General features: G+C 38.8%; 1 protein-coding gene across 6 annotated transcripts in view; it reads left to right on the forward strand.

Annotated features, from left to right (window-relative positions):
• The window catches only part of atp11b (ATPase phospholipid transporting 11B), a 65,573-nt gene that overhangs the window by 15,203 nt on the left and 23,988 nt on the right, over positions 1–26,382 (forward strand). For 4 of the 6 annotated variants that reach the window (XR_015776583.1, XM_088077482.1, XM_088077480.1 and 1 more), the window contains exons 7-29: positions 1,425–1,528; positions 3,391–3,438; positions 3,749–3,813; positions 5,023–5,104; positions 5,202–5,352; positions 6,800–6,997; positions 7,243–7,401; positions 7,614–7,801; positions 10,826–10,894; positions 11,030–11,103; positions 11,862–11,965; positions 12,951–13,132; positions 15,697–15,900; positions 17,546–17,699; positions 17,817–17,919; positions 18,058–18,203; positions 18,415–18,474; positions 18,930–19,057; positions 19,789–19,927; positions 20,415–20,438; positions 22,068–22,133; positions 23,358–23,461; positions 25,182–25,347. Coding sequence is in view for 5 of the 6 variants with exons in the window: in XM_088077482.1 (XP_087933608.1) it covers positions 1,425–1,528; positions 3,391–3,438; positions 3,749–3,813; positions 5,023–5,104; positions 5,202–5,352; positions 6,800–6,997; positions 7,243–7,401; positions 7,614–7,801; positions 10,826–10,894; positions 11,030–11,103; positions 11,862–11,965; positions 12,951–13,132; positions 15,697–15,900; positions 17,546–17,699; positions 17,817–17,919; positions 18,058–18,203; positions 18,415–18,474; positions 18,930–19,057; positions 19,789–19,927; positions 20,415–20,438; positions 22,068–22,133; positions 23,358–23,461; positions 25,182–25,347 (2,718 nt within the window). In the remaining variant the exon portion in view is untranslated. The remainder of the gene's footprint in view (positions 1–1,424; positions 1,529–3,390; positions 3,439–3,748; positions 3,814–5,022; positions 5,105–5,201; positions 5,353–6,799; positions 6,998–7,242; positions 7,402–7,613; positions 7,802–10,825; positions 10,895–11,029; positions 11,104–11,861; positions 11,966–12,950; positions 13,133–15,696; positions 15,901–17,545; positions 17,700–17,816; positions 17,920–18,057; positions 18,204–18,414; positions 18,475–18,929; positions 19,058–19,788; positions 19,928–20,414; positions 20,439–22,067; positions 22,134–23,357; positions 23,462–25,181; positions 25,348–26,382) is intronic. The other 2 variants (XM_042514192.2, XM_042514199.2) reach the window with 1 other exon arrangement.

Below are 26,382 nucleotides of genomic sequence, written 5' to 3' on the forward strand. Positions count from 1 at the left end.
AGACTTTAGCAGAGGCCGGACAAAAGATAGCACAAACACTTCCACAAAACTTTCAGAAAATCCCTGTGCAGCATTATCCAAGTGTAATTTATTATATTCTATTTTCAACATTTTCTCAATTATCCTCTCATAAAGGAATTTGTTGTGTGCATGTTTTATTTATTTATTTATTTATACAATTTATCATTGTCTTTCATTAAGAAGACAGAGATTAGTTGGCAGACCTGCGGCTGTCTGTCACATGAGAAACGCTAGCCTGTGGGTGTGCCAGGTATATGGAAAAAACAAAATTAAATGACTTAGATATGAAAATACAATTTGAGTGTTTTGTGCCTCTTATTTTTGCATTTATAAAGTCCTCTCCTTTCCTTTCCTTACCTTGCCTCGCTTTGCCTCACCTCACCTTGCTTAGCCATCCCGATCTTCACCGAGCTTAGCCTCACTTTGCGATGTTGGCCTGGGAATTCCTACTATTGCTGTCAGCTGCAGCTGTTTGTAGCTATAGTACAGCGTGCGTTGTAAAGTGATACCGCCATAGCACATCCATATATTTTCTATTTTTTCTTAGTGTAGCTACAGTTTGAAGGGATCAGGTTAGTCTGACCAAATATACATTATATGACAAGTTTTAAAAAATGAGCTCAGCTGTTTTGGACAGAGTCAGTATCTTTGGTGTTACAGAAGGTCAGAGGGTTAGACAGTCAACCCAAATAGAGTTGGCATAGGGATTCATTCAAGGATGATTTGTCTTCTTTTTTCTGCGCATTGTGCTTTAGGGGACGTTTTGGTCCACAGATTTGCTTTGGAGTGAGTGCTCTTGACTGTCACGCTACTCTTTGCAGCTGCAGACAAGCTGCAGCAGAACAGAGGGAGAGAGCTCGCACCATAAGGTGAAGCAGTGGTACAGTTACAGCTCACAGCAAGTTAATACGATACAATCTCTGCATTTGTTGATATCTAGTGTCAAAAAAAAATGTTTGCAAGATGTCGTTAGCAATTTTAGCTTGTTAACTATATCATGTGAATGCCGCTGTCACAATGAATGCCCCTCTGAGCCTGTTCAAACTTTAAAACTCCATCTGGAAAACAAAACAAATCTTCCAATATTCATATTGAACAGCCAAATCTGGTTCGACTGACATAATTCTGAGTCTGATACAGCCCTAGATTTTGTGGAGGTGAACACATACATAACACATTCACTGATGTTCTCTCTCCTTTATATGGCAGGGAAAGCTGTTGAGGCGTAGCCTCCTCGCAGGCAGAGCAGTCACAACTGACCAAACCAGTTATGTCATAAATATAAGGCTTTGTGTTTAAAGTGTAGATCTCCAGTATTTGTTCACGTGTTTGCACTGTCTAAGAAACAATGTTTCTCTTTCATCAGGATTTAACTGTATCTCTGTGTTGTGTATGTTTTGTAGACTCATTACTCTGTGGCGGAGACAGCAGTGTGTCAGTCGGTGAACCAACTGGAAGCCCTGCAGGCTGTGGTGGAGTGCCAACAACCAGAACCTGACTTGTACAGGTAATCTTCATCTGTGTGTATGCACTCCAGAAGTCATAAAGCACATATTGGAAATGAAGATTCTGCCTTTTGACTCATAATTTTGCCAGATTTTTTTTTTTTTCTTATTTTTATTCTAACTTTTTATATTGTATTGCATAATTGTAACACTGTAGATATAGATGAGTCTTTTCACTCACTCTATTTGGGCATCCCCAAAGACTCATGGAAGTCTCCAAAACCCATTTTAAAAGCCACCATGATAATAAATTGTAGAAATGCCCTCCCCACAAGATGAGGTGAGATGGCTTAATCGCCTCTTCAACAACTGCTCTTCCTCTTGTCTGTCTCAGCTGGCTAGTTTAGGATCGATCAGTGTATTTTTAGATCAAGCAGTTTTTCTCTCGGTGGCAATTTGCTCACTTCCCCCTCTTTTGGTTGCTGTCTCTCTCTTTCTCAACACTCACTGCGTTAGAACTGCACTTAAGGATGTAGCCAACGATTTTAATCAATGTACTTAATGTCAAATTCAACGATTATCTCCTCATGGCCCACTAGCTTTCCGTTCTGTGTGTTTGAGTTGAAAAAAAATCCAGTGTTCATATACAGTCCTGGCTCTGTAAGAGGGAAACCAGCAAAAACGCGTGGACTGAGCCACACTATGCTGGTTACTAAGTTGATACCAGTACCGAAAGCTGCTCTGTGATCTGATTTCTGCAACATAACATTGACCAGAAACTTGGTTTCTTTAATCAAGATAAAGGCTCTGACAACACCAACGCGATGGTCAGCTGTCAGCTAATGTCGGGCCGTCAGTAAGTATCTGTCGCCCTGGACGCTGTGGCATGTAATTGGTCCTTGTCGGCCGTAGTAGGTGCTGGTTTTCCATTTATTCAGCAGGATGAATTGGTGATAGTGGAGCCCTTTGATGAATAAAATTGCTCTGATTGGCAGTTAAGCTCAGCGCACAAGAGAGAAATAGAAATGAGGACAGCAAACAGCTAAAGTCAAGAGGAATTGAAGTCAAAACCAACTTCTTGTATAAGGTCAGATAATTTTTTTAGCCATTGGGCTCGTTAGCAGAAATGTTTCCTGATAGTTTGTATAATTGCTCACTGGCACACAGTAAATATGCTTTGTTCCTTCAGTATTGGATTGCATTGTCAGTGTGCCAACTGGCTAAATAGCGTCAAAAAAGTCTTCCGGTTTCCCTTTTTGAATAATTACAGACCGCTGTCTGCTGATATAGAGGGGTATTTCCTTTCATATTGCTAGCTGTCGGCTGTAATCTTTGCAGTGTGTTCATGTGCAACTTTTTGGCCGAGACACAGGCAAGGTGAGGTGATGCAGCAGGGCATTTTCATATCCGCTAGTTCACTGATTTCGGTTTGTTGTGTCTGGACCTTAAGGGATTAAGACCTTGTTAGAATTCCGTTGGAGGGAACTGACAGTATCACTATCATTAAATGAATGCAAATTATCCAGGATTCAAGTCCAACTGAAGCTAAAATTTGTAGTTCTATAAATCTCAGTTTCCCTCTTTTTTTTAACGTTTAGAGGCATTCTCATGGTTTAAGAAAAACTGTTCACTGTAGAGTGAATTCTCTAAGTGCTCCGTTAGTCCAAATGCTGCAAAGAAAACCCAGCCAGGCTGCTAGAGGCATCAGTCTCGTACATGTAAAATATGTCAGAGCATCAGGGAGAAATACAATTACTAACCAGCCATATATAAAAAATCACGTTATTAAAGTGCATGTACAAGCCTTTATCAGATCTCCTACATTTACATGATTTCTTCCAGTAGCCTTGTTTCCTTTGTGCATGTGAATGTAGTCACTGTCTCTCTCACACCACTCAACTAAAACGCCTTTGCTGTCTTCCAGGTTTGTCGGCCGTATTACGGTGACTCAACATGGAGAGGAGATAGTCAGGTGAGACCAGATTTGTCTAGCTGTTTTGGCTGATAATTAGAGAAATAATATGGACACAGGGCCTTTTGATTAGCATACTGGTGCCAATGTTACACAATTTAGTTTTAGCAGTGGACTAATATTTCATGAGCAGACAAAAATGTGAAAAAAAAAAAAAAAAAGATTCATCACATCAACTGAAAATGTGTGAGCCTCATCTATTGTTGTTGTTTTATTTCAGTATCATGCTCCTATTGTGTCTTGTTTGTGCTGAAGTCCTGTCGCAGCATCTATCTCTCTCTATCTCTGTTTTTGTTTGCTTTTGTTTCAGACCGCTGGGCCCGGAGAATTTGCTGCTGCGAGGAGCCAGGTTGAAAAATACCAAAGAGATTTTTGGTGAGTCAATACAGTTAGAATCAAAGGAAAAGATCCTGCAAAAGCAGAACCTCCACCTGAGAGGGAAGCAGCTAGGGGGTAAATGATTTCTTACAGTGGGAAGTTTCCAGTTGAATTGAGGGAGAAAAAAATATAGCTGCTAAAGAATAGCTTGCCTCTAAAATCCTTCTGGTGGATATTGGAAGCATGATAGAGAGGTGACACAGCTACATGGCAGCTTTGACAAAAAAAGCCAAGCTCAGTGGACATTACTTGTAGGGCAGGCCACTCATTTACATATATTTGAGGTCTGATTATATTAATCAAAGTCTTTGTCACAGAAACAGAATGAATAGAAAGACATCAAACTATTTGCACTAGTTGCAAAGAAAATTGAGATTGTATTTAGTTGTTATGGTAACAACAAACCTCAGTGAGGCTGTAAAGTGTGTCACGCTCACTAGATTGAGAACGCCGATTTGGCCTCTTTTACTGCTGTTTTCAAGTTTCTCTTTTTCACTGAACTAAGATTAGCATTATCTTAAACTCACCAAAACAGTTATAGTCAACGTTAGTCTTTCCACTGTTCCAACAATAACTAACTGGTTTGCTTGAAATAAGCCCTGTATTCACAGAATTAGATGTGAAAATATGCTAGATCTACAAGCTGTTTATTCTGGCTGTTTCTTTTTGCCTCTCAGCTGTCAGCTGGGCAGCGGCTCTCACTTGTTCTTGAAAGGCAGCTACAGTACATCATGTTTCACCCAAGATGCAATAATGGCAACAAAAGAAACAGGAAAATACAGTAATATTTTTAACAAATTGCTTATTTTCAACTTTACTATTCCACTATTACTATTTAGTCATTAGTGCAATATCTCACTTTGCGTGAGGTTTTCACTTTATGTTGATTTGTTTATAAGAATGTTTATACAGAATTTAGCCCGTGACAACAATTGCTATGGCAACACTACACATAGAAATGGCAGCCACTCTGACCATTCTGCTATATGATTTAAATGGAAATGTCCGTTCAGCTCTCCTTCTTTTTCTATGATCTGTGTATACTGATGTAATTGGTTAGGTTGGAGAACCATATGCCAATAAACTACCATGCAGACATGGATAATTTCGGTGTCTCATGTCCTCATAACTTCGAGCATAAATTGAATAGCAGTCTAATGATCTGACATCCCATAAGCCTTGTGTAAATACTTTGTGTTGTTGCAGGTGTGGCAGTTTACACAGGGATGGAGTCCAAGATGGCCCTCAACTATAAGTGCAAGTCCCAGAAACGCTCTGCAGTAGAGAAGTGAGCACTTTCTGTTGTCTCTCAGACTAAGCAATAGTATTGCAGTTTTAGGATGTGCTTAATTTAACACTCACCTGTTAATATTTTCTTGTGTTAGGTCGATGAATACCTTCCTAATCATCTACCTGGGCATCTTGCTGTTTGAGGCCGTCCTCAGCACCATCCTGAAGTACGCCTGGCAGGCTGAGGACAAATGGGACGAGCCTTTCTACAACCAAAAGACAGAACAAGAGAGAAACAGCAGTCCAGTAAGTCTTGTTTGTATTAGGCATCAGAAGAATGCATTCCTATTGATTTTTCTTTTTGTACGTTGTGGAGACTCAGCCCCAGAGAGAAGATGAGTTGAGATGTTAGTCAACATTCCACTTCCTTCTCTCTCTCTTTTTTTACTCCACTTAAGTCTCCATATGAAATTATGATGGGCTTTTTCTCTCTACTCTGCCATTATAAATTAATAGAGAGAGTATGTGAAAATATTAAGATAAGGTCATCCTAGAATCCACATGTACACACATACACACACAGAGTCCCAGAGAGGTGCTGGTAGGGCACTTTTAGTGTCTTTAGATTTAGTGACAAGACTTAAGAGAGGAAGTGCTTTTCATAGGGACAGTCTGCCAGCCTATCAGCCCACCTGCCAACACTAATCAGTCAGAGAGAACAGCAGCCTCTATGTATCAAGACAGAGGGGTGGGGGGGATCATAGTCCAGTACACTTGTTTTCTTTCTTTCTCCCTGGAGACAGAACGAAATAGCAGCAACAAAATAATGGCTGTGGTTTTACATTTAGTATAACAGGTGCTCCAGAAACCCCTTGACCCCATTCAGTGTATCCCCTACACTAATGATTGTTTGTTTTTCTATCACAGCCATCTCCTCTCTCCAGGGAATAACTCCTACAAAAGCCTGACAATTGTCTCAAATTGAGGCCTCAACATTACAATATCCAAGTCCAAAAAGGATAAATACAAAAACATTGTACTTGTATTATTTAGTGACTTTAACTGTAACTATAATATTTGGTTGTGTGTACTGTATGTTTCTACACATTAGAGAATAGCAAATTTCTTTTTTTTTCTGTATTTTGTTTAGTAAGATTGTCACAGCTCAATTCCAAGTCTAACATGTCATAAATGTAGCTTTTGTATTGCTGCTGATACTTTGTTTCTCAGATTGTGGTCCTCCCTCACTCTCCTTTCCTGACACATAAAGTAATTATCTCTGTAATATGAATAAATTACCCTGCCTCCTTTGATTCACGGGGATCAGTGCTGATGCACCATCACTCTGTGTGGCTAAGATGTGTATTCATCAAATATATTATGCAATTTTTATCTTTTCATCCACTTACAAAATTACGTTGCGCAGTGCATTACAACATTGCCAAGAGCATTTTTGTATTTTTCTTGTCAGATGAACCATGGCTGATGTTAGCTGAGATTAAATAACAAAAATGATTTGTTATCTTAAACGGATCAAACGACAACATCTTTACTTATAATGATTTTGAAGCATTTTTAGGTCTTTAAGGACTTCCCATTTTTCCTGTTTTCTAACCATAATCCGCTTCAGTTTTTGTCAGTTCTCTTTCACCCACTCTCCATTTTTCTTCCGGTTAAAGTTCAAACTGTTTACATTTGTTTTTCTGTTTTCTTGTGTCTCAGTCTTATTAAATTTACTCTCATCTGTCTTCAGATCTTAAAGTTCATCTCAGACTTCTTGGCGTTTCTGGTCCTTTATAACTTCATCATCCCCATCTCGCTGTATGTCACCGTGGAGATGCAGAAGTTCCTTGGCTCCTTTTTCATTGGCTGGGATTTAGACCTTTACCATGAGGAGAGCGACCAGAAAGCTCAAGTCAACACCTCTGACCTCAACGAGGAGCTTGGACAGGTACGGAATAGAAGTGCAGGCACCCATTCGTACACGCAGCAAGGGAGTAAAGACACATATACATAAACTCACATATGCATAAACTGAACACAGGATTATCTGTATGTGTTTGTATTTAAGTGCATGTCCTACTAATCAAATTGCATTCTTACAGGATGAAAGAGAACTTGAACTCTGCCTCACCTTAAGAACTAGACTGCATAATATTCAACTTCTGTGTGCATCTGTGTGTTTCTGTTCCCCAGGTGGAGTATGTGTTTACAGATAAGACGGGCACGCTAACGGAAAATGAGATGCAGTTCCGTGAGTGTTCAATTAACGGAACCAAGTACCGGGAAGTTAACGGCAAACTGGTACCAGAGGGAATGACTGAAGATTCTCCAGATGGTTCTACGCCTCATCTGGTAACTCGCATATTTACTCATTACAATTATTTTCTTTTGGCAGACACATACAGCCTCTGCTACAGTATGATGTTCCTCTTTACAAATTAAGTACAAATGAAGAGACTCTGAATCATATCTCATTTATGTTTACAGTGGCATACAGTGTGTCACAGAATAAACTTGATGGTGTTTCTTCCTCTCTCATACCTCCATGTTGTTTCTCCATACAGATTGGTGAGGAATTGTTATTTCTTAAGGCGGTGTCGTTGTGTCACACGGTTCAGATCAGCTACGACCAGCCAGACTGCCTGGTTGGGGGTGGAGACCCATTCTCCCATGTCAACGGTTTCTCTTCCAATCACATGGAATATTACGCCTCTTCCCCGGACGAGAAAGCTTTAGTAGAGGCAGCAAAGAGGTACAGTTACATTTACATTCGAGCTTCTCTGCTTCTTTACATTGAGTGCATCAGCTGAAGAACCAGCAGAGCTAGCTGATTCACACAGTGTTACTCTCGCCTTTATCTCCGCTGTTTCCACCAACCGTCACCACTAAAGCAAATTTGAAACACGCTTCACACAATTAGGAGCACCTTTGTGACCAATTGAAAACACAGATATTAGCAGCAGCTATGTTTCTTTGGTTGAAGTACTGGGTTTTTGTATTGTTTGGCCACAGTTGATTTTTAAGCCTGAATTGTGACTGCACTCGTTTGTAAGAATGGTGCAGATTGTTTTGAATTGTTGGAGATTTAAAGACTTGAATCTGTTGTTGTATCCAGTGGTGACAGCCACTGTTTTTTTCTATGACTAAAAGCAAGTTTGGAATTTCACCTGTGGCTTGAACAAGTCACCAGCTGAAATCTGATGGAAACCTCGAAATAAAGTTGTCAGTGAAAGCTGAGATTCAGAAAAAGAAATAAGGAGAGAGGTGTTTTACAAAAATAGCCTCTATCTTTGTGTGTCTTGTTGTGTCACACTTCCATATGAGCTTGTGGTTTCAGAGTAGCTTGTCAGAGTAGATGGGTGTGTCATTGTTACAACTCAGGAAATGTACTGATCTGCGTGTCCAATGTTGAAGAGGAAATGTTGAGAAGAAACCGAAACGTTTCAGAGCTGTGAGTTCAGTGTGATGTCCAGAGTCTGTTCAGGCTACTATAGATTTAAGAGAAGAGTTTGGGCTTTAGTTTAGCCAAAAAGCACTGGATAATATCTCTTGATCATTGCACCAGTATGTGTCAGTTGCTAAGGGATGTTGAAATACTTGTGCAGGTTGCCCACAGGCCAAATAAAAGTGGCACTTAATCATTTGTTGTTCATTTTTATTGTCACTGAAATTTAGAGCAGGCAACACTTTAATGTCCCAGGAGTGGTAGGAAACACTCCAGACGTCTGTGTGGAAAATGGTTCAGAAGAGAGAAAAACATTAATAGAATTTAACCACGTTGTACTATAGCAGTTTGATAGCTGCAACACCCCTCCAGCACTACAAGAAACAATGGAGAACTGACGATGAAGAAATGTGGTTGTAGCACCCAACTAAACTGTTAGACTTTGTTTTTTAACAAAACGTCCAGGATTCATGGTGCATGGAGCCACTGATCCTGGCAAGTGTAGTTTTCATACCATCAAATTGAATTATGTCTGGAAGTAAGGGGCTGCACCCATGACCCAGTGCCTTCATGCGCTAATGAGCTACAGACAGTGTATCTGTGTTGATTTAAACTGAAAGGAGACACTGTTGGAACCATAACCTCAATAATCACTCGTAAATAGAGCACTCTGTTAACGTAACCACACCATTAAACTGAAATGTGACGCCATTGGTCAGAGTACACAAAAGATAGTAGGGATTTTTTAGCTTGGCACCAAATTCTGGTGTTCAAAAATAATAATAATAATAATAATAATAATAATAATAATAATAATAATAATAATAATAATAATAATAATAATCAAAAAGTGCTGAGTCATTTCTCAACAAGATCTTATTACCTTGTTTGGAGTCATGTGTTTGTTCACCTGCATTTCACTTGCTTGTCCCACATAATAAACACCTGCCATAAATTGTAAACACCATCCCTACATGACCCCGAGGAAGATAAATAGCTGAATGACTGAATGAATGCATGATTGAGGGCCCTATTTTCATGGCCGCCCAACCGCCAGCACAATCTGTACTCCCATGGTTTGATATTTTCCTGACCTTGATATTCACTTTGCATATACAGGCACAAGGAGGGGTGCAAACAGAGAAATTGGGCAGTGCAAAGCTAGTTGTTGTTGTTTTTTGTGAAAATTGCACTGAAAATAGACATTTCAGAATGGTCAATGGATATTAAACAGCTTGCATATATATAAAGCCTTCCTACCCTACCGGTCAAAGCGCTTCACAATTTGTCTGTCATTCAACTATTCAAACAAACATTCATACACACATGTAGGGTTCTGGCCTTTCCATCAGAGGCAGCTTGGGGTTCAGGGTCTCGCTCAAGGACACTTTGGCATACAAACAGGAGGAGGCTGGAGGTTGAGTTGCCAACATTGTGAATTAAAGATGACCCACTCTACATCCTGAGGCATAGCTGCCTCATGGTGCTTTCACTTAACTGCCAATCCGGTTATTTATTTTTTCCAAGAACAAAATAAATACCAATTATAAGTGATCATTCTCCAATCAGTAGATGAAGTATATTGGCATCAAAAATGAACATTTAATGTGGTCAAAGTGGGCGTGTTGGTGTAGCAGTCTGCATTCATCTTAAAATTAATGAGTAATTCTCATAGTATATTGTTCACAGCTGTTTTATATTGTGTTTTATATTGTGTGAAAATATTGTGTAAAAAAAAAAAAGCAGTGGATGTAGAACTGAAATAACATTGCATGAAAGCAATCTAAAAATGGCTTAATTTTTTTTTATTAAATATTTGTATCTTCATGGTAGAAGTGGAATAAAAACCACACTATTTGCCTATGGCAGCAAATTCTTGGCCCTGCGTATGTCGTGCCACTCTGCACCATCTACACTGCAGTATCATTTCCTGAAAACCATCTTTCCAGTTGCTGAGCTGCTCTTGTCATGTTTTTATGTGATAGGCACTGCTATTTCATAGCAATAAGACCAGTGATGTGACTGGTTGATTGTACCACCTCATCCAGACCATTTGCGCTGCTGCACATACTTGAACAAAGGGAGCAGGTGCACTTGGAGACTGTCACACTGAACACCCACGACTTACCACTTTGCACTTGTCATTATAATTGGGCCCTGAATAGCCTGAGAAGAATACTGTTGCTAAAAGTTACATTTTTGTATCTTTTAAAAGCCCAATTACCTTCAAAAAACTCCCAAACTCCATTTTTTGTCACCCAGCATGTAGAAGTCAAAATGTCCATTCTCCAAAGAACTCTAGCTTTAACTTCTCTCCTTTTGTTCTCTCAGGATCGGAGTGGCCTTCACGTGCAGCAGTGGAGATACCATGGAAATCAAAACATTTGGCAAGGCAGAAAAGTACGTCTAACCTTTTTAATCTCTGAAATGATAGCATGCCATTTAGACTGCAGGCAGAAAAATGGCAGTGTGAGCTGTCTATAAAAAATTGAATCATCACATCAGTCTTGTGAGTGTCTCTCTTTGCTCTCTCAGATATAAACTGCTCCATGTGTTAGAGTTTGATGCTGACCGCAGAAGGATGAGCGTCATACTGCAGACTCCCTCAGGTAACTCCACGTTAAACCACACAGTATATTAGCATTATTGACAAAATATTGTTTGCAGCAACTAACAATGGACGCTTGACAAAAGGCAAATTGATCATATGGTCAAACAGAAGACTGGAGAGATATCACTCCTTCCATACTATTACCACCTTACTGTTTTGGTTTTCCCCCAAAATATTTCCAAAGCCTTACTAATATTTTATTTTTACTATACCTAATAGTGTTCATTATTAAGGTTATTTTGTTACTATTTTAGTTATTTTATTGTTTAATTTCACTCTAGTTTTGTATTGTTTTTTTTCCCTTTGCACAAACATGCAATCAGAAACATAAACATGGGTGCCATATTTGAAGAAAAAAAAATCCCAAATTTACCGGCTTTTGCAAGATAAAATTATTAGTTTATTTGGACTATTATTTACCTTGTTCCCCTTTTTGTTGTTGTTTTTAGTGTTCAGTATGTGCTATACATGTGTATAATGTTAAATTCATTATGTCACCTTCTTAAAAAAGACTGAAGATAAAAAATGTGAACATTGTTAAAATGTGAAATTATTAAAGTTAATGAAACAAGAAAATGTGAAAATGAAATTGAAAATGTACTCAAATGGCTTGAGAGCTATTAGATAAATATGCTATGGTTTTTATTTTGTGTACCAGTGTACACTTGAATAGTATTTTCATAGTATTTTTAACAAGGTATCATTTTCTTTTCTGTATGTTTACAATGCTTTTTTCTTGCTGTTTGGACTTTGAAGGAGGCCAAGTGCTGTTCACTAAGGGCGCCGAGTCAGCCATCTTGCCTTTCACTACCAGTGGTGAGATAGAAAAGACGAGGTTGCACGTTGACGAGTTCGCTTTGGTAAGAAATGCTTCTTTTTTCCATAGCATTATTGAAGTGTGTGTTTTTTCAGTTGTGTCTCCACATCTTGCACTGTTTCCGCTATATTATTTATCTGTTTGGTTTGTAGTGGTCCGCAAAATCCCATCACATTTTTTGCAAAAAAATATTCTCTGAATGTGTAGATTATTTGGACACAATGTACATGCTTATATGTTTGCTACACTTGATCAACATGCATCTTATAATTTTTGATTAAATGTACTTCATTTTGTGGTGAGTCATCTTCCCGTGACGCAGTCTGTTGAAATAAAATGACTATTAATATTCATATTTTCCCAAGATAAAGGAGGGTCGACAAGTACATATTTGCAGCACAGTAAATTAATGTTATATACCTCACCTGCATCACAGAATTTCTTCACAGAAAAATTCCTCTTTTTATTGCAACCTTCAAGTATCTGACTCTGAAATACCGCTTGATCCATATGTTCAGGATTGCGTGTCTCTTTTTGCGTAGGCCTGGCATTTCCCAGCATTGAAGTGATTACTTTTGGCTCTGTTGCTCTGTGTTCCCATTAGACTGTAAATTCTTCACCACAACACTCACACAAATACACGCAAACACACACACATATCCGGCCCCCACATCATGTCATCGTACGTCAGTACCCAGGAGTCAGTGCTCTGGACTGGGTTGATTTGTGGTCGTCTGCCCCTCAGGCTGGTTCCGTGATTTAAAGCCAAGCTTTTATAATTTGTTTTTCTGTTCTTTCTTTTTCTGCTTCCTTTCGTCTCTCTCTTCTTCTCCTATCCTCATCTTCTTGACTTACACACATTTCCTCTCTACACAAACTTGTTCTTTCATTTTTGCATCTATTATTTTCATATTCCTCTTCCTTTCTTCATGTTCTCCTCTCATCTTTCCATTTCATATTTCTCATATTCTGACTTGTGTCCCCTGTTTTTTCTCAACCCATCACCCACCCTCCCTCTCCAACTGTAGAAAGGTTTGCGAACCTTGGTTGTAGCGTGTCGCCACTTCAGCCCGGAGGAGTACATTGATGTGGACAGGCGTCTGAATGCTGCCCGCACCGCGCTGCAGCAGAGGGAGGAGAGACTACAGGAGGCCTTCAGCTACATTGAGAGAGACCTGCATCTGCTGGGAGCAACGGGGGTTGAGGACAAGTATGAAGTCTTACAAATGCATTTGAATGTATTGGTGTTGTCCCTACTGAAAACCAGTTCTCATCCCTTATGCATATTCCCATGAAGTTAAAGTCTGTGACTTCAAGTAAAAATCTTATCAGTTTATCAGTACATTCCATACAGAAAGCTGCAGCACAAGGTAGTGCTGGCCATGTTTGTTTGGTTAGCCTCTATCCTCGCTTCTAATATGGCTGTGTATGTGCAATGCATCTTAACTGATGCAAACAGTAGGAAGAAGTTGATTCTGAATCAAAAATCGCTGGCTTTTGAGTACAGTATGGTTACTGGCATTAAAGGAAAGCCACTGAGGGGGATCATCCAAGAGCCACTCCAACTGCCCAATTACAGAGACATTTAGCATCCAGCATAAGGTAGATTATTCAACATGCACGTTTTTAATCATGTGGTGCCGCTGGCAGTTAGTAAATAACATATAGTTACTGTTTGGATAAACATATGTTTTATTTATGCATGGTTAGCTTTCACAACAATCTTTTTAATGTGTCTCTCTCTGGATGCCAGTGGCATGGCCGTATGGATAGCAATGTTGGTCTGAAGGTCGGTCAGTTCACCACTTTGTATCAGACTGAAATATCTCAACAACTATTGGAGGGACAGTCATGGTCCCAAGAGGACTAGCTTAGTGACTTTGTTGATGTCCTGACTTTTAAGCTAACACCACCAGCACATTGACGTTTTTTGTGAAATGTCTGAAAAGTTATTGGATAAAATCTTAATGACTTGTGATTCTCTGTCTTTTGATGTAGTTAGAAAATGTAATGTGTCCAGTACTTGGGCTTTTGACCAGACCTGCAAAACTAATGACTTATGTTTCCATTAGCTTCAGCTGTGTTTTGTCTTTAGTGCTAATTAGCAAAACTTAGCCTGCTAACATGCCAAACCAAGATGGGTAAAATGGGGAACATACCTGCTAAACATTTGTATGTTTCTATTGTCATTGTGAGCATGTTAGCTTTCTGACATTAGGGTTTAGTTTATAGCATCGCTGTGACTATGTGAAGCCTCACAGTGCCACTAACAGAGCTGTGGACTCTAAGTGCTGTGAAATGTTCGATTAGTAGAAAATCTGCTTTTTCAGTCATACCCACAGTAAAGATGTGAGCCGCTCAAAGCTAGAGAAGAAAAGATTAGATAACCAAACCAGTGATTCCCACAGAATTAGAATCCATGTGTGGCACTGTTGAAATCTTGGTATTTACAATAAGTTTACTTTTAGACCCAACACAATGAATGATTAAGTCTCAACTATGACTGGCAGCCTACTGCTCCTTCTGTGCCCAGAGTACACACTCCGCTTCGAGAGTGTGGTGCAGTGAATAACTGAACTGTATAAATATTCTAATAGCGCTCTCAAAGAATGGCCCAAATCGGAAATAGGAAATCAACACATATGGATATGTTTGAATCATGGCGGGCACAAATGAAAGTGGGAGAAATCTTGCAAACTAAACATGATTATTTTTTACAGGAAATAGCCCTTAAAGCTGTGTGGATTAAAAATAGTTTGACATAAGAGAAAAAACTAGGGCATCATAAAACGGTATGAAACATATGGCCAGGAACAGACAGACAGACACAGTGGGTGGGAGAATCTTCAACAAACAAACAATATATAGTCAGCAGGGAGAAAGAGACGTCACCTCACTCAGCCTCTCTGGAAATTAATGCTGATATGTTTGCATCCGCTCACCATCTGCTCCTCACATAAGCCTCTAGCTTCTCCCTCTCCATTTATCTCTTTTCTCTCTCGTGTTTCTTTCTGCTGCTCTGTTTATGTATCTGGAATGAATTCCTCCTCAGGCACACATGGTCACAATCAAAGGATCTCCTCTATTATGGAAGACTAGAGTAGAATTTCTCTGTTTTGAGCCTAATATGAATAGTTTAATGCTGACATGCATGGTAATGTTAGATCCTGTTTTTTGTCTTTTAACCTCACTCCAAATATTAACTGCGGTTTGAAATAAGATAAATATTCTTTGAAAAATTCGGTGCTGTCCAGTCAGTTTTCACCCTCCTCCTCTCATCAGACATGGAAAACCTACCACGGATCCTAAGAGCCTTTATATCTCGTGTTGCTGTTGAAGAAGTCAGCTCAAACTATAACTTCCTATAACTTTATTCTATACTATAACTATATGCGATTTTTTGTTGCCTTGTATGTTTTAAAACAGATTTTTTTCATATTTAAAGACTTTAATTGCTCGATAAAAGGAGCTGTAGAAAGTGAAGAGGTCTTGACAAACCCCAAATTGGTGTATTGAATTATGGGCACTGTAGTTTTCTAACAGGCCCTTGTGGTTTGACCACATTACAACCACAGCAATGAAACGACAGGATAAAATGCCAGCTCAATTCATCACCTCATCCGCAACAAGTCTAAAACAAAATTCTCTATCGGTTTATGTTACCTGGGGAGTGTGCTAATGTGATTACAGACCCGGATCACAGGAAGCTTTGCATACACAGAACATGCAACACAAGTACTTGGTTCATACTCTTTCCCTCCTATGTCTCCTCAGACTCCAAGACAAAGTCCAGGAGACCATTGAAGCTCTGCGGCTGGCAGGGATCAAAGTATGGGTGCTGACAGGGGACAAACATGAGACGGCGGTCAGCGTCAGCCTGTCCTGTGGCCACTTCCACAGAACCATGAACATCCTGGAGCTTTTGCAGCAACATTCTGATAACGAGTGTGCTGAGCAGCTCCGCAGACTGGCCAGGAGGTGAGTGTGTTTGGGATTCTGTGTTTATTCTACTCTTGAAAGTAGAATAAACACAGTGTGTCTTATTATGCATCTTGAAGCCTTGAATTCTGATAACACCGGTGCTCTTTAACTGTTAGTTCAGGAGTTAGGCTTTAATTGGATACCTTTCATGTGATTGGTGTCCCATCGTTACTGTCTGCATCAGTGTAAAATGTGTGCACATCAACTTGTTCTCATGTTTTTAGAGGGCCGTTTCTGGAAATAGAAAAGTTTCTCTATGAGAGAATTAAGAAATAGGACGGATGAAAATGCTACAGTTTCATACGATGCAGCATATAAATTGGAACAGGCTGACTTGCATTGATTACATTGATAAAAGTCATAGGCAGAAAGGAAGAGCCATTGCTACAGTGAACGTATAGTGGTTTTTGTTTATATGCTTGTTTCCAATATATTCTTAAGTCTAAAGCTAGACCTAAATATTTAAATTCCATATGTCGGTCTTAAAACATAAAAAGGTTGGGCAATGTCTACGAAAGTGGCATTTGACAATGTCCACAGTGATATATTGTGGTGTACGATGGCATCATTGTTGGGAGGTAATCAACTACCTGAAGCTGCCCAGCAAACCAGCAGCCTTGTGCATTCTAAGGGTACGAGGGTACAAGGGTAGAAACACAAGAACTCCCACATGTGTGTGAGTGTGTTTGAGAGAGAGTGACAGAGAGTGACAGAGAGCGGTGAGGAAAAGGTGGATTGTAGCACATGTAGCACATTTCTATCAGTTTTTAATAACTTACTGTGGGGATGCTGCTATGTCATCTTTTAACCTGTCCACCAGAACCCATCATATATACCAGTGAATTTAAAAAGGGGAAAAATGGTAGAAAAAATGGTAGACAGCTCAACGGATATGAGTCAGTATTGAACGGTAACGGTGGCAAATCTTCATGATGGGGTGACAGACTTGTTTGCAATAAAAGGTACTACTTCACCCATCTGGCAGCTCAGAATTCATATGGTACATAAATCAGAATTGTTAGTTTTTAAGCGTGGAATTAATGTCATTAGCGCATTGGGTTCAGCAGCTGATGACTGACTTCCATCAGCCCAACCCTACATCATATTGCATCAGCAAAAAAAGCTGAGGTTGTGACAGTTCCTAAGTGATTCATTTAAAATACAGACTCGCTATATAAGAGGATAATGTGTCTGTGACAAATGGATGCTTAACAAAACATCTGTGTAACAAGATTATGTACAGGTGAATGGACTAACAGTAGAATCTAATATGGCATCAGATTGTAGTTGTTGCTTGCAGTCCTGAGTAATAAAGTGAAGTTGTGGTAAGATGGTCACGTAAGATATTGTCTTACATTGTGGATATTGTGATATTGTGTGTGTGTTATCCTTTTCCTGGTTTTACAGGCTACATTACAGTAAATAGTTGTAATTATGTAATAAAACTAACCAGACTGCTATAGCTGTTCTAGTATTTGTCTTTACCCACTTCGTCATATATCCACATAACTGATAATTATTAACAAAAAATCTGATTGTTTAAATATTTTGTTCCTGTTTCCCGTTCCTCTCTTAATCCATCCTCCTCTTATATTCTGCTCGTTCCTAACTTTTTTCTCTTTTCCATTGGTTTTTTTCCCAGGATAAAGGAGGACCATGTCATACAGCACGGGTTAGTCGTAGATGGAGCCAGTCTGTCTTTAGCGTTGCGGGAACACGAGAAGCTCTTCATGGAAGTGTGTAAAAACTGTTCAGCCGTGCTGTGCTGCCGCATGGCCCCGTTGCAGAAAGCTAAGGTACCAGACCTCTGCCACACACACAAACACACACACACACACACACACACACACACACACACCAGCCAAATATGTTACCCTCATGCCAAAATGTCAATGTTACTTTATTCTTTCCAGGTGGTGCGTCTTTTAAAAACCTCTCCCGAGAAACCCATCACCCTCGCTATTGGGGATGGAGCTAATGATGTCAGTATGATACAGGAAGCTCATGTGGGCATAGGTAACACCCATCTCTCACACACACACACACACACACACACACACACACACACACACACACACACACACACACAAAATATCTGCAGTGTGTTGTTTTTGCAGTATGTCCTCAATTATATGTATGTGTGCTTGTATCCAGGTATCATGGGGAAGGAGGGTCGTCAGGCCGTGAGAAACAGTGACTATGCAATCGCCAGGTTTAAGTTCCTGGCTAAACTTCTGCTGGTCCACGGTCACTTCTACTACATTCGAATAGCTACGCTTGTACAGTACTTTTTCTACAAGGTAAGGAACTCCGCTTTTAAGAATATCCATGATAATTTAGTAATTTGAGAAGTGCTATATCAATAAAAAATGTGTAGCATTTTCCAAAACACACTCAATTTAATTTCTCTAGTAAAAAAGGTCCTCAAGAGCTCAAAAAGACTGTGTTTGGCCATGTCTCCTTTCACTGCAATGTTTTTAATGTTTCGCTCCTATACTCTGTCTTTTCTAGAATGTGTGTTTTATCACGCCCCAGTTTTTATACCAGTTCTTCTGTCTGTTTTCACAACAAGTAAGTGTCTTATCTCTCCATCTCTCCACCCTCTCATGTGCCATTGCAGTTTTGTTTGTGGTTGTAATGTTGCACAGCCTCACATTGACTTCATTGAGTGCATTCTTAATTACACTGAAGGTTCTTTTCAGAATTGATCTTGGGATGAAACAGATTGATATCCAGTTAGTATTTTGTTTTTTATTTGATATTTTTCATAGGTTTCAAAAGGCTGTGCAGGAGAGAGTAATTAAAAGTTGCTGCAACATTTAAATGGTGGATCTTATGTTTTGCGTATATTGTATATAGAGATATTTTAACATGTCTCAAGTCAGGTTAGGTTTTTTTGTTTTGTTTTTTGTTTATTTGTTTTTGTGCAAGTGTGCCTTTTGTTTAAGTTTAGTTAGATAAATTACATATATCAGTTTCAGCTGATAGGTTGGTGTTAAGTGATATGGTGTCTCTGTCTATCGCAGACTCTGTATGACAGTGTTTATCTGACACTGTACAACATCTGCTTCACCTCGCTGCCGATCCTGGTGTACAGTCTGTTTGAACAGCTGGTCCATCCGCACGTACTGCAGAATAAACCTGGCCTGTACAGGTAAGTTTACATGGAATCTGTAGGTGTACACTAAATCTTAGCATTAACTGTTTGTGGAAAGCTACTTTTATCAGTTTTCTTGAACTATTTAAAAAACTGCAATACATTTCTAAACAAAATAAAGAAACTTTAATGTGGTTAACCAAAGACAGCTAATAGGATTTTAAATTTTGGGGGGTTTTTTTAAGCAAGATCAAACAAAAATAGTTTGAGTTTGTTGTTTCTTTAATAGATTATTGGCAAAATTAAATTTTGTAATTTGTAGTTTATGTATTTAAGAAGGGACAATGTACATTCATCGACATTTAAACAAATGTAAATGCACCCAAGTTATCTGGGAAGCTAGTTTATATATATATATATATATATAATGTGGGGAAACAATATGTACAACGGTAAAGACAGACAACATTAAGATAAAAATAAAAGCAATTAATTGATCGTTACTGGAACTTCACAGCAACATATTTTTTGACAGCATTGCATAGCCTATCGATTGATAAATTCAATTTTAAATGTTTGATTAAATTCCAAGTCAACAAGTATTTGGTTGTCGTTTAGATATCATCCCTAGTTTGTTGGTAGCTGCATACTATTAGCACCATAGTTCATTTAACATTTTTGTTGAATCAACCAGTACATTACCAGACATATTCATCACAGTAAAACATGACACAGTGCTTTGATAGTACTTTGAGTATATCCTCCAAAGATTTTTTTTTATCCTACAGGGACATTAGCAAGAACTCTCTGCTATCTTTCCGCACGTTCCTGTACTGGACTCTGTTGGGCTTCTGTCATGCTTTCGTCTTCTTCTTTGGATCCTACATACTGATGGGAGAAGACACCACACTTATGGGCAATGGACAGGTAAGTGCTTGATTGTGTGTGTGATGTGCTGTGTGTTTCATTCCGTAGAAAAGTTGTTGGCCGGCTGAGTGGATTTTCAAACCATATTAGGTAATGAATGATACGTTAGAAAGTAATGTGTGAATGTAATGATGAGTTGTCTTTTCTTATCCGTCTCTTCCTCATTCAGTCTTTTTGTTTAACGGCCTTTTACACAATCTGTTTGTCTCTATTACTGTGCCAGCATGTTTTTCATCCACTTGTTGATGAGTATATTGTGATAATTTTACCTTTTCTTCTTATCATTGTCTTCTGTGTCTCTGTTTCCTCAAATCCGTTTCCTTCTGCTTTCTCTGCTGCATATCTTTGCCATCTGTCTCTCTGTTTGAAGTTTGGTATTTCAGAAAGCACTTAGTCATTTTATTCTCTCTCTTGCTTGTCTTTTTCTTCTGTATTTTGTTGATTTCTCCTTTTTTTCCTTCTGCCTTCACGCTGTGCATGTCTTCAGATCTTGCGAGCTAACAGGCAGCTGGTAAGAGTCTGCTCTACAGTTGAATGCATATCTCCTTGAGGGGTAAATGAGACGACTATCAGGATGATTCCTAAATATATTTTTGTCTTGCTAATGATGATTTAGAAAAAAAAAATCATACCTTTGTTCTGCAGTACGTTTACATGTTGGTTACATGTGAGTGCTACCCTGCGCTACGCTGGATGACAAAACAGCACAGATTTTGTTAAACTCTTGAAATGAGCTGAATGATGGCAGTTGTATAACATGCATTGGCTCATTGATCACTGATGACTCTGGTAATTTTTTTTTTTTTTTTTATTCCTCCATTTTCTCTTAAAGCTATATGTGCTTTCAGTTCTCAGTTTCATGTCTTGTATTTGAATACAATATAAGTAACCCCCTGTAGAAAAATGCATTCATTCCAATTTAAATTTATTTTTCTGAAACACACTTATAGGCTTTAATATGCCTTAGAAAATCTAAATCCACCCATAGATTTATCATTGCCTGAAAACAAATAGAGCACGGGCTTCAGAGTGTATGCTCTATCTTGTGCTGTTACACACTTTGGATTTGAGAAAATTTGTTTTCCACCCCACTAACTCAAATATTTATATTAGAATAACAAGGGTCATTCTGTACCTTGATTATGACAAATCTGGACAAGGTGCAAGGTTTATCAAAAGTGTCACCACTGCTGTCACTAGTGGGTTTTAAGGTGGTGATGGTAAAGGAGGCTACAGCTGATGATGGCCCATTTAAATAGATCATAAAAAGCTGGATGATTTTATCCACGACATGGTTCCTCAGAACAGAGGTTATAACTTCCTTTTATCATAAAAAAACCTTCTTGTTTTGTATAGATATATACATATACTAGAACTTGAGTGATATTCCTATAAGAGCCCCAGCATTGTTGTTTGCTCCCCAAGTGTTTCTGTGGATACTTAGTCCTCTCACTATAGTTTTGGAGTGTTCAGACTCCAGCAGGGTCCCGAATTGGCTGGCAACAAAACGATGCCTCCCACAGCTCTCAACACACAAGCAGAGCGATACTCATAGCAAGCGGTGGCGCTACCAATGGCAGTCACACAGTCGGGGGGCGAGGCCTCATTTTAGGCATCGTATTGCCACTCAACTTGTTAACTGAGGCAGGGGTCTCTTTCTCTCTCGATTGCACTACTGAAGCAGAGTGCTGCTCCTCTTGTCTCACCTGACTCCTAAATTTCACTCAGTTGTGGTTTGATGGGAAAAATTTATGATTTTTTTTTTTTATGCAATGTAATCAGTCAATATTAGATACAGCAAGTGTGACAGGTGCTTGTGGTATCCATTATTCATTGCAGTGAAATGCCAAATAAACATCATAGATTTATTTGTGAATGATCTGCAACCTGGAGCTAAAGTAATACTGCTGAGTCAAAGAGGAGTAGCGTTATATTTATGGGTTTATTCTTGACTGCAGGAATAGGACTTAGATTAAGTATCAAAGATACATGTGAACAAGTCGACCATACGATAATCTTACCATAATGCCATATTGTTAGTAACTGTGCTCATGCATGTAAGCGTAACCACTATTTCTCCATTTAACTCCAATGAAATACCGTCAACAGTTTAAGTCATTGTTTTATGTCTGTTTTATAGATGTTTGGGAACTGGACTTTTGGAACGTTGGTCTTTACTGTCATGGTCATCACTGTCACATTAAAGGTAAATTACACCTGATCTTTAATTTCTCACAATTGCATTAGTCAGTATAAGATCTGACATTATCAATTCATTTCACACGTCTTTGAATGTATTTCTCTTTACATGTCAGCTTATACTCAGCTGTATAAGTTATATTCAGTTGTAAATACATATATTTTTCTTAAATGGTGATGCTTAATATTGGTCTAGGGAGGGCTTGGTTTGTATAGAAGGAGCATTTCAGAAACTGCATGTAAGCTATGTGGTCATCACAAAACAGTAAAAATCTAAACAGCCAAAGAAAAATCTGTGATTGATGAAACAACTAGTCTAGCATGTAGCACACTAAATACTTTACTTTCAACTGTCTACTGTCAACTAAATTTAATGTAAAAAGCAATTGAATGTTCGGCTTAAAATCAGTTGTTCGAGAACATTTTTTCCATAGAAAATCAATCTGTGAGTTTGTTTTTGAGTCTGTGTGACCTCTCTTGGTCACATATAGCCAAATGCAGTTTTAAAGGTCCAGTCTTTGGGATTTAGTGGCATCTAGTGTTGAGGTTGCAGATTGCAACCAACTGAAACATCCCCTGTGTGCCTAGCACGCAGGAGAAGTTTGGTGAGAAATGCTTAAACACAAAAATACGGAAACACAAAAACATAAACAGCCCTATGTAAAGCAAGTGTTTGTTTGGGTGCGTTTTGGGCTATTGTAGAAACAACATAATGCACTCCATGGAGGAGGACCTGCTCTGTATGTAGATATAAACAGCTCATCCTAAGGTAACAAAAACACAATAGCTCATGGTTTCAGGTGATTGTAACTGATCAAAACACAGTTAAGAATAGTATATACTACTCGTGCCAACAAATCCCCCTGAATCCTACACACTGGACTTTTAAGGGGACTGTAACTGTGTGCATCAGCTGAGAGCTGTGTAGCATTTTCACATCCACAGGGACACACATGTATTACCACAGTCTCAATATAAAATACAGCATGTTGTGAAGTAATAAGATGATGTCAGTGGCCATTAAGAGGAACGTTTTTGTCAGGGATTTGCGGTCAAGGTCTTTTTCACTGCAGAGAGGCAGATTGCTGTGGTTTATTGATGTCCTATGTGTCCCCTGTCTCTGTGTTTTACACCTTTATTTCCTCCCCGTCGTGTGTGTGTGTGTGTGTGTGTGTGTGTGTGTGTGTGTGTGTGTGTGTGTGTGTGTGTGTGTGTGTGTGTGTGATAACAGCTTGCTTTAGAGACTCATTTCTGGACGTGGATGAACCATTTTGTGACGTGGGGTTCGATTGCCTTCTACTTCATCTTTTCTCTCTTCTATGGAGGCATCATCTGGTAAGAAGAGGTTCTTAGTTCTTGTAAGACGTTACTTTCACACTCGAAGAAAATGCTTTGCAACACGGTCTCTCTGCTCAAATGTTAGTCGCTCATAACATCTCATTAATAATCCCTACAAATACATACTGCAGAGTAAATTGCAGTGGTTTAACATAATAGAAAGAAAGAAAAACAAAGTGAATTTCTAAGTGTTAAATTATTGCATTTACATTGTTCCAGAACCTTTCATGTTGGTAACAAGTGACTACTTTGATAGTTAATGATGGAAAATAGAAGTAAGTGGACAATAGTTTATATAATGGGATATGTGTAATGCTTTAAGCCTCTGAGCTTAAAATGCCTTGAAAAGGAAGACAAGACAGTATAATAATCTTTTGTAACATCTAAGGATAAATCCAACGAAAAAATGTCACCACTCTAAGTGATTGTCATATTATGTGCATCATACTCTGTATCTTATATTCTTAGTATCCCCTGCATCCTAAAAAAGTCTTAAAAGGCATTCAGCTGTCTAGCTGTCCCTGTCCCCTGGACGACATGGTGAAGTTCGAATTGGCTATATCACCAAGATCTTGCAGCATGGAAAAGCTAGGAGGCTCTGTTTATTTTATGCAAAACGTTTTTCTAACTTAGCATGACGGTAAGGCAAGGCAGCGGAATCCCACAGGCAGAAGTATAAACACAAAATCACCATGACAACATGCAAAAAAATGTATTTCCCAGTTCTGTTATACCCTCATCTCCAGCACAAGACAAAAAAACATGTTTTGTGTTTCAGTGGACATTTGGGCAAAATTGTTTATGAACAAATTAAACTTTTTTTCCCCTTTTTTCCCAAGTCATGTATTTCAACTAATTTGAGTCATTGAAAAACTGGTCTTGAATTTCATTCCAAGTGCCATTTAAGAAGGCCTTTCAAGTCTTAAATCTAACTTGCTCTAATCTGGAGGAACCCTGATATGTACAAATTTTTCTCTGGCTCTTTGAAAACCTTTTTATAACAGAACTTGATAAACGTATGTGCAGTGCACTTTTTGGGCTTTCAGTATTTCAATAATTTATTAGTTACTGTATTGTTAAATTAAGATTCAGTGAAATCGCATCAAGAAAAAAATCTAGCACAAGTTTCTTACTGAAATAGATTTAAGCTCTCCTTTACTTTAAACGACATCACTATTTTTCCCTTTCCTCTGAATTCCTGTTGTAGGGATTCACCTACAGTATGAGGGGTGTATAAATTATTCACATTATTAGCACATAATTAGCGCAATGCTGAGGCTCTGGATGAAACGGGCTGATTCACATCAGATTCAGCGATCTTTACACTTAGCAGATAATCACAGAGGCTTTGTTAGAACGAGCAGTGATTATCTGGGAGTGTGTTTGATTGATCAGATGAGTCTTGAACACTTTACTCAATCCAGTCAACTCAAGAATCAGTGGGAGCCATCCCGATTAACACTGGGCTGTAATTGGTATTTGTGGCATTACATCTGTACAGGTTGTTAAATTCTGTGGCGCGTGGGAATATTTCAATATTTCTAAGAACATGACTGCAACCGCCAGTGAAAGGTGAATTTACTGTGAAGAGGCAAAGAGAGACAAGCCAGGCTGCTTGTTGCTTACTTATAAACTGCTGACAAGAAGCATTAAAACGGTTATCTGTTTCCTGTCTTCTGCAGTATCTAACCATTGTGTGCCTTCCTCTCCCCTCCAGGCCGTTCCTCCATACCCAGGACATGTACTTTGTATTTGTACAGCTGCTGTCCAGCGGTTCAGCGTGGTTTGCCATCATTATCATCGTCATAACTTGCCTCTTTCCTGATGTGGTGAAAAAGGTCTTCTACCGGCATCTGCAGCCCACCAGCACACAGAAGAATCAGGTAACATGGGGTACAGGGGGAGAAAGTCAAAGAAGACTTTTATATGTTGTTTTTAGGGCTGCACCTAACAATTTTTTTTTATCAATTAATCTATCGATTATTTTTTAAATTAATCTATCAATTATTTTTTTAATTGATCTAACTATTATTTTTTTATTACTGGATTAATATAACAACGATTTTACCGAAAATAAAATTTTAAAACTCGTCATACACTGCAGGGCATTATTCCCCAACAAAAAACAGCCTAGTCTTAACTGGTAATCTGTATTTTACAGTCTGATATAAAGTCTCTTCAAAATAAAATTAATGCAAGAGCTTGTTCCACTCAAGTAAAAGGAATCCAACAGCAAAATAAATAAAACAATGTTAAATACAAGACACTTTCTGGAGGAGTAACAAAACAGTTACTCTTTGTTACAGTAACAAACCTCAAATCTACCAGTCCAACAAAACATCTGACAGTAAAATTAGTGCAATTTGAGTAACACTATAACTTTTCTCTAACAGAAAAAAAAACTAGTACATTCTTTCTGTATCAAAATAGTCCAGCCATAACTGGGCCTTAAGGCATACTGCTGCCTGCTGATATGAGTGCTGTATTTTCATATTTATAAGCACATATCCACTCATTTATGAAGTTATACAAGCTCTGATATAAGCTCAATACTGATGGCATTCTGTCCACAGAGACACAGTCAGGTAGCTTTTGTTTTGAAAGGGAAGCAAGGAAGTTGAGGTAAAACAAACATCTTTGCATTTCCTCATGTCTGTGACAGGGAGAGACTTTAAACTGCAATATGAATTGGTATAGAGTTAAAAAATGCAAATGTTGCGTAAAAAAACAGCAAGCCACCATTTCTCTACATGTGCTGCGGCTGACACGCAGCTCAGACGAGCAGTGTGCACGCTCTAACTTGATACACGAGCGCCAAAACAAAAAAATAACACGCTTGGTGCTGCTCACGCTCTCCTAAGGCGCGCTGTGTGAAACGGTGCAACGCGTTGACACACGTTATGTGAATCAATGTATTC

The sequence above is a fragment of the Plectropomus leopardus genome, chromosome 5, assembly GCF_026936395.1.
Source record: "Plectropomus leopardus strain MGB_pleo_1.0 chromosome 5, ASM2693639v1, whole genome shotgun sequence".
NCBI lineage: Eukaryota > Metazoa > Chordata > Actinopteri > Perciformes > Serranidae > Plectropomus > Plectropomus leopardus.